The 7,643-nt window shown below is 34.5% G+C and overlaps 2 protein-coding genes across 7 annotated transcripts in view; both read left to right on the top strand.

The window, feature by feature from the left end:
• LOC110262495 (cysteine-rich receptor-like protein kinase 10) overlaps window positions 1-2,548 on the top strand; it is a 4,543-nt gene extending 1,995 nt beyond the window's left edge. Inside the window, exons 2-7 of one of the 2 annotated variants that reach the window (XM_021111177.1) lie at window positions 348-491; window positions 615-736; window positions 830-1,040; window positions 1,156-1,393; window positions 1,637-1,787; window positions 1,892-2,548. In XM_021111177.1, coding sequence (XP_020966836.1) covers window positions 348-491; window positions 615-736; window positions 830-1,040; window positions 1,156-1,393; window positions 1,637-1,787; window positions 1,892-2,224 — 1,199 coding nt within the window. In that variant the 3' untranslated portion in view covers window positions 2,225-2,548. The remainder of the gene's footprint in view (window positions 1-347; window positions 492-614; window positions 737-829; window positions 1,041-1,155; window positions 1,394-1,636; window positions 1,788-1,891) is intronic. The other variant, XM_021111178.1, reaches the window with a different exon arrangement.
• Window positions 3,489-7,436, top strand: LOC107616122 (cysteine-rich receptor-like protein kinase 10). 5 transcript variants are annotated; one of them, XM_021111183.1, is made up of 9 exons: window positions 3,489-4,087; window positions 4,167-4,543; window positions 4,677-4,829; window positions 4,937-5,058; window positions 5,156-5,366; window positions 5,488-5,725; window positions 6,063-6,213; window positions 6,308-6,575; window positions 7,005-7,436. In XM_021111183.1, the coding sequence occupies exons 1-9, from the start codon at window positions 3,648-3,650 to the stop codon at window positions 7,049-7,051; spliced, it is 2,007 nt and encodes a 668-aa protein (XP_020966842.1). In that variant the 5' UTR covers window positions 3,489-3,647; the 3' UTR covers window positions 7,052-7,436. The 5 variants fall into 5 exon arrangements, with proteins under 5 accessions (XP_020966842.1, XP_020966841.1, XP_020966840.1 ...); XM_021111182.1 differs by having other exon boundaries at window positions 4,677-4,820; window positions 6,308-6,661; window positions 7,005-7,434; XM_021111181.1 differs by having other exon boundaries at window positions 6,308-6,661; window positions 7,005-7,434.

Genomic DNA, 7,643 nt, shown 5'->3' with positions numbered 1-7,643 from the left:
AACAGATGAGATTGACTTTGTGACTTAAAAATAAAATTATTTGACTGTGTGTAAAACTTTTATTTTTAATATTGTCTCAAAATTAAATTCATAATATTTGAACAAAATGCTAAGACTCCCAAGTGGAAATAATAGCTAAGAAGCAATAATTCAAATGGCATAGTCTCTCCATACTCAATTAAGAGGTTGCGGGTTCGAGTCTCCATATCTTCGGTAAAAAAAAAAAAGTGGAAATAATACTTCAACTTATTGGAAATAATACTTCAACTTATTAAGCGATATTTATGAAAACCACTGAAGATACACTTGCATTATTGAATTCACGGGCAATATTGATTGTTATGCAGGAGAACCAAGTGGCAGAAGAAGATTAAAGATTATCATAGCGTCTACTGTTCCTATTGTTGCTTTCTTGATGCTTTATTTCTTTGGCTATCATTTCCGGCGGATAAATGCTCTGCGGCGTTATAAGGCTATCCTTAAAGAAAATTGTATGTAATGTGTGTAAAAAGGAAAATCAGTCCTTATGAACTTTCGTTTTCTAATTAAGCTTAGCAATTATATATTTTATTCTTATGCTGCATGCTATTCATATTTCGCATATCTTTGTGTAGTTGGAAACGAAAGTACTACTTTGGAGTCATTGCAATTTGACTTAGTTACGATTGAAGAAGCAACAAACAATTTTTCTTGTTCAAACTTGATAGGTAAAGGTGGATTCGGAGAAGTTTACAAGGTGAGAGATGAAATTATTAGTACAATATATACAATTATACATGTTACTTTATTTTGTTTTCTTCTTGTATTAATTGCTAAGTTATTTATATAGGGTATTCTTTCTGATGGACGAGAAATAGCGGTAAAAAGATTGTCAATAACTTCCGAGCAAGGCATTGCAGAATTTAAGAATGAAGTTTTGCTGATAGCTAAACTTCAACACAGAAATCTTGTTGCATTATTGGGATTTTGCTTACAAGAAGGAGAGAAAATACTTATTTATGAATTTGTTCCTAACAAGAGCCTAGACTACTTTTTATTCGGTTAGTTTGTTAATCCCTTGAGCTTAATTTTTATAAAGTTCCTTGTTGTTTTCTTTGTATTCATGGAATTCTATTTGTTATCTCTCACCTGTACCTTCCTTGATAAATTTTGCAGGTTCTGAACTGCATAGGCTATTAAGTTGGTGTGAGAGATTTAAAATTATAGGCGGAATTGCTAGAGCAATTCTTTATTTACATGAGTATTCTCGCCTCAAAATTATACACCGTGATATCAAACCTAGTAATATTTTATTAGATGCCAACATGAATCCTAAAATTTCAGATTTTGGCATGGCGAGAATGGTTGCTATTGATCAAGATCAAGGACGAACACGTAGAATTGTCGGAACATAGTAAGTTCTAAACTTGTTAATTGCTTACCATCTAAATACACTTGGCATGTGTTAAATTGGATTTATAAAGATCAGATACTTAGAAACGTTACAATGATAACCATTTAACTATTTAATGTGCATCTTATACATAGATAAGCATAATATTTATTTTGGTTAGATTATCCACAAAGAAGTTATTGTTATTCTTTATGTATTTTACTATTGCTTGTTGTTTTAATATTATTGATTTCCTTTTTGCAGTGGTTATATGTCTCCAGAATATGCTATGTTAGGAAAATATTCGGAAAAATCTGATATCTTCAGTTTTGGAGTTATGATTTTGGAAATTGTTAGTGGCAAAAAAAATTCAAGTTCTTATGACTCTTACTACAACGATGGTCTCTTGAGTCATGTAAGTACCAAACAACTAGTTTTTCTCAATCAATTTAATAAAGTGTATATATATACACACACATACACATGATTTCAGTGTTTAATATGATGAGATGGTTGTAGGCTTGGAAGCAATGGAGAGATGGGACACCATTTGAAATACTGGACCCAAATCTACATGAATCATGTTCTCAAATGGAAGTGATTAGATGCATCCAAGTTGGTTTACTATGTGTTCAAGAAAATCCTAATGATAGGCCACAAATGGCAGAAGTAGTTTCATATCTAAGTAACCTCTGCATTGAGTTGCCATTTCCTCGCGAGCCTGCTTTTTTTGTACATGGTAGAATGAATCCAAATATGGTCGCAGTAGAAGTTGATTTAGGACACCTAAGCAATAGTTCCACTCAACATTCACTCAACGAAATGTCTATTAGTATCTCTGTTCCACGATAGTACGAGGTCAATTGAAACCATTACACGTGTGTGTTAGTGTGTACATATATGAAATTAAAATTCTTTTATTCAAATAATGGATATAAATCATATAATAAATATTAGTTACTTTGAATTAATGTGCAAAGACTTGTTCTGAATTCAACTGTGAGAGCACATTTGGTTCTTTATATTTATTTCTCTCTTTGTGCCCACAAGGGAATTTGTTTATTTGTTGTAGAAAAGTTGTGTTGCTTCTTGTTTATAGAGGAACATGTTCTAGTTCATTAATGAATGTGTCTGCTATTCCTGAAAAGAGCAAGTCCTGAATTATTGTGTGTTCTACTTTTAAGTTCTTTTCTGGTTCTGAGCATTTTTCTCATAATATAAATCTTCCAAGAGAATATTTGGTTTTGGAATTAAAATGGAGGAGGTAGGAGTAAATGATTCGTTAAACCAAGAAATAAAATAATCTGAGTAAAATACGCATATAAAAATTGGGAGAAGAGTTAGTTGTGCTCCCTAGCTGCAAAATCAGGTTCGAACTCTTCCAGTTTTATTCCTACATTTCTACGTTGAATGCTACTGCATTTGATGGAGACCCTCTATTGTTCAAAGGTATTTTATTTTCCTTGGAATAAAATTAGTCTGTTAAAAATGTTTCTTCTGTAATAAAATTTCATTAGGTATTTTCCTTGGAATCTTTTCTGTTGTCCTTTGCCTAAGTACCTTAATAATTACATAATGTGAAACAGACAACTAGATTTTTTTTAACGAACTTTCCAACTCATTAACAGTGATCAAATGCTTTTAATTAATGCAACGGGCTAAAAAATCCGATGCTTACGTCCCCATCAATGAGTAATGGGGGTAGCCAAGTTGCCATCTAGGACCCATGCAAAAGTGTTGGCTTCGCCACCTACAAGATTTGACAAAACGATTGGATAAGAATCTCAAGATAAATACAATTCGACACTTACATTTTATTTTCTCAAATTGAAATAAATATAAGTTTGCAAATAATAATCCACAGAGAACGAAGAAGGTGTGTCATTCACGTTTCCAACTTTCCATTATTGGCACAGTCGCTAGCTCAATCGTCCAAAGAGGGTCAAATCCTGCTTTGTTGACTCATGCTCACGGTTCTAATTATAGATAGAAACTCAGGTGGAGTCGACTTCACGTGAAGTTAATAGCGGAGAACTGTTAGATGATTTGACTAATTTGACTAAATTTTCATCTAACAGCTCTCAGCTATCAACTTCACGTAAAGTCTACTGCCATCCAATTATATCATACATTTTCTTTTCATATATAGCCACCTCTACAGTGCTCCTTTTCAACGAACATTTACAACACTAAAGAGTTATCATTATTATCGTTTCCTTATTTTCCCTTTCTTAATGCAGAAACCTTTATTCACAACTTCACCACCTTCATCATCATGTTCGACACCAAAAATATCACACTACCATTCTTACTTAGAACCCTAACACTAACAGTACTTTTGACTTCAGAACATGCCTCAGCTTCTGTTTTCGATTCAGTCAACTGCACAACCAACTCCACCTTCGCTCCAAACAGCACCTTCGACGTCAACCTCAGCACACTCTTCTCATATCTTACTTCCAACGTCACCAACGGCAACAATCTCAGGTTCTTCAACGCAACTGCAGGCTCTCACGGTTCAGACGCCGCCGTCTACGGCCTCTTCATGTGCCGCGGTGACGTGCCACTTGCACTGTGCCGAGAGTGCGTCGGTTTCGCAGCGCAGAACATAGCCTCGTCGTGTCCTTCTGCTAAAGAGGCTGTCATCTGGTACAACGAGTGCTTGTTACGCTACTCCAACAGATTCTTCTTCTCCACCATGGACGAATGGCCAAGGTACCTACACTACAGTTTAAGAATTTCAATTCGTTTGAGTTGAAAAGTTTTGGATCTTGTATAATCTGCTTGTGTTTAGGTACCAGATCAAGATCCCGTTGGGGGACCCTGTGGTTTTGCACAGCAAAGGTTTCTACAGTGCTTTAGGGTCCATATTCAATGGGATTGGAAATGAAGCAGCGTTGGCTCTTAGCGGTTCTGATAACAAGTATGCAGTGAAGCAAGCCGCCGCCACTGCCACCACCACAGTGTACGGTCTTGCTCAGTGCACGCCGGACCTCTCAGCCGCTGACTGCAAGCGGTGTATCGTGGACGCGGCGGCTGAATTTCCAAGGACTTGCTGCGGCGGGAGCATAGGGGGAAGTGTTTTGTTTCCAAGTTGCATTGTTAGGTATGAAACGTACCCGTTTTATCAGCATTCAGGTACCTCCGGGACATTAACAACAACTAATAAGGGTCAGTTCATATTCTTTCTTTTAATTAATATTAAAAATCAATTAGAAATGAATGTTAGGAATAGGATTATCAAAGTTTTTGCATCCATTCAAATTTGAGTAAGAAAAGGTTAAATAGTTCTATGTTTTGACAGGAGGAGGAAATAGCAGAACACAAGTGATTGCTATGGTTGCAGTTGTGGTTGTGATTTTGGTGATGGTTTTATGCTTTGGCTACTTTTACCTTCGAAGAAAACTGAGGAAGAGACGCAAGACTGGTCTCAGAATCAGAAAAAACTGTAATTCCAGTTAACTAGTTTCTTCTTACTCTCAACTCTCAACTCTCAACTCTCAACCTTGATAGAAAAGCCTAGAGTAGTTTGAAACTGTTCTTGTGAACTTTGTTTTGTTGTAGTTAGGCCTGATATGAGTGCCTCAGAGTCTTTGGAATTTGATTTGGATACAATTCAATTCGCAACAAACAATTTTTCTCAAGGGAGCAGGATAGGCAAAGGAGGGTATGGAGAAGTCTACAAGGTGCTACATTATGTAAAACTATGTGATGAGAATAATGTAACATTATGGTTCTTGTTCTATTTTCTTGCACTTTCGTACTAATGGCCTGAAGTTCTAGGGAATTCTTCCTAGCGGAGAAGAAATAGCAGTGAAGAGGCTCTCAAGAAATTCTGGACAGGGGGTGGAGGAGTTCAAGAATGAAGTATTGTTGATAGCTAAACTTCAGCACAGGAATTTGGTGAGGTTAATGGGATTCTGCCTCGAAGATCAAGAGAGTATACTTATCTATGAATATGTACCTAACAAGAGCCTTGATCACTTCCTATTTGGTATGCTAGTTCAATTATTTGTTATCTTTTTTACATCATAATTTAATTAAATTATTTAGTTGTTCATAGGAAAGATCCCTTCTGTTTTTTCTCACCTGGTTTTGGTTGATGACAATCTTAGATCCCTCCAAGCGAAGAGAATTAACTTGGTCGCAACGTTATAAAATCATAAAAGGAATTGTTCGAGGAATTCTTTATCTTCACGAAGATTCTCGTCTCATGATAATACATCGAGACCTCAAACCAAGCAATGTTCTACTAGATAATCACATGAATCCCAAAATTTCTGACTTTGGAATGGCGAGGATAGTAGATACAGATCACATCCAAGGATGTACTAACAGAGTTGTGGGCACATAGTGAGTCATATATCCTTAACTTTACCAGCTAAATCCCTCTACACATGATAAATTCACCTTTTTTTTTCTTCATTTATTATCTTGAAAAGATATAGAAAACGAGTACTATCCTTCCTGTCACATTAGTTCAAGTTAAAAGTTGAAAATATATTGGCTAATTTGCCGGTTCAATATTTGTGATCAAAGAAAAATAATATGTGCAATGTAATGCAATACTACATGAAAATATTTCTAGACTTGTACCATTTTTATTTGGGTTAGATGGTATCAACTAATCTTTCTTGCTTGGCTAGTTTATTATATTGTACTAATACTTTTTTAACCCTTTATTATGCAGTGGTTATATGTCTCCGGAATATGCAATGCATGGACAATTTTCAGTAAAATCAGATGTTTTTAGTTTTGGAGTCATGGTGCTTGAGATTATAAGTGGAAAGAAGAATTCTTCTTCTTTTGATTCATGTCGTATTGACGACCTCTTGAGTTATGTGAGTATCAAGTCCCCAAAATTTCATGTGATGAACTCTGTTAGAATATTCAAATCAAATCAAAACATATCATTTATTTAATTTGTGATTTCAGGCATGGAAACTGTGGAATAGTGATGAATCAGTATTTCAATTGCTGGATCCAGTTCTGCAAGAATCTTATAATCCAAATGAAGTTGAAAGATGTATTCAGATTGGATTATTGTGTGTACAAGAAAATCCAGATGAGAGGCCTACAATGGGGACCATAGCTTCATATCTTACAAATGATTCAGTTGAAATGCCATATCCTCAGGAACCAGCATTTTTCATGAAAGGAAGGACAAGAAGGCATGCATCTGGACATGAATCACATTCATCAGGTCACACCACCAAATATTCTTTCTCATCCTCTGTAAATGAGATGCCTACAACTGCTTTCTTCCCTCGATAGTCCTCTTTTTTTTAGGTATAATATAATATAATATATAACAAGATTTTAATTTTTTTATACATAACTTATCACTTTACTTTTGTGGGTGTTGTGACTATTGCTTAGTTTTCTCTGTTTTTTTCTTCCTTTGTTATTCCTTCCCTAATTTTGACCTGAGGAATTGCTTAATTTTATGTGTAACGTATCGAATATTTTTTAAGGGATATGTGTTAATTAATACGTTTAAAACAAAAGCTTAAAGTATACACAGCTATTTTTAAATAAAACTTTATTAATATAAATCGTTTATACTAGTGTTAGCCCCTAGATTTTACATATTAAACTGAGAATAATGGTGAAATATTGCTGATAATTCCAGAATCTATATTAAAGAGATATTGGAAAGAATTGGTAGGAGGGACATAAATGGTGAGATGTGGTTGCGGCAGAGTGGGTTAATCTAACATAACATGAAGAAGAAGAGTTGAACTAGTAAAAAAAAAAAGAAAATTGGAAGTGTAAATTAATTCCAATTTGCATGATTGCATCAAACTAAACCGCCACAACCGGTGTCAAAGACCAGAAAAAGAAAGAGCCATGTTGGTAAACCCTGTTCCAGAAGTGGGTGAGGAGGCATGTGGGAAAGCTGATCCGGAAAGAAGGGCCAAGTGACAATGATGGTGGAAGACTGGTGGTGGATGGAAAAAGCATACATTTTATATTTTGATGCAAGATATAGTTTGTAATTTATTTTGAAACCTTGTAAATGCTTAAAAAGAAAAATAATAGAATTTCTGATTTCTTTCCTCTTGTCAATGATCAATTTATTCTGAGCTAATTTTTTTTAGCAGGAGTAATATTTTTCGTAGTAATTAAAGTATTATGTTTTGGTTAATAAGAGTGTGATATGTTTGTTAATTTTGAATAAAATTTGACCAATTTAAAAATAATATTTGATATATTTTTTGTCAAAAATATTATAATACATAAAAAAACTAATTATTAAATCAATTATCAT

The sequence above is a fragment of the Arachis ipaensis genome, chromosome B09, assembly GCF_000816755.2.
Source record: "Arachis ipaensis cultivar K30076 chromosome B09, Araip1.1, whole genome shotgun sequence".
In the NCBI taxonomy this organism is placed as follows: Eukaryota; Viridiplantae; Streptophyta; class Magnoliopsida; order Fabales; family Fabaceae; genus Arachis; species Arachis ipaensis.
Note: the sequence above shows the minus strand (reverse complement) of the source record. Positions and strands in the feature narration are given on the sequence as shown.

Bases quoted from the DNA above. Each gene is read 5' to 3' on its own strand.
- LOC107616122 (XM_021111181.1), top strand. From the start codon at position 3,648: ATGTTCGACACCAAAAATATCACACTACCATTCTTACTTAGAACCCTA. The intron at 5,059-5,155 runs GTGCTACATTAT...CTGAAGTTCTAG, and splicing joins GGTATGGAGAAGTCTACAAG to GGAATTCTTCCTAGCGGAGA. The intron at 5,367-5,487 runs GTATGCTAGTTC...TGACAATCTTAG, and splicing joins CCTTGATCACTTCCTATTTG to ATCCCTCCAAGCGAAGAGAA.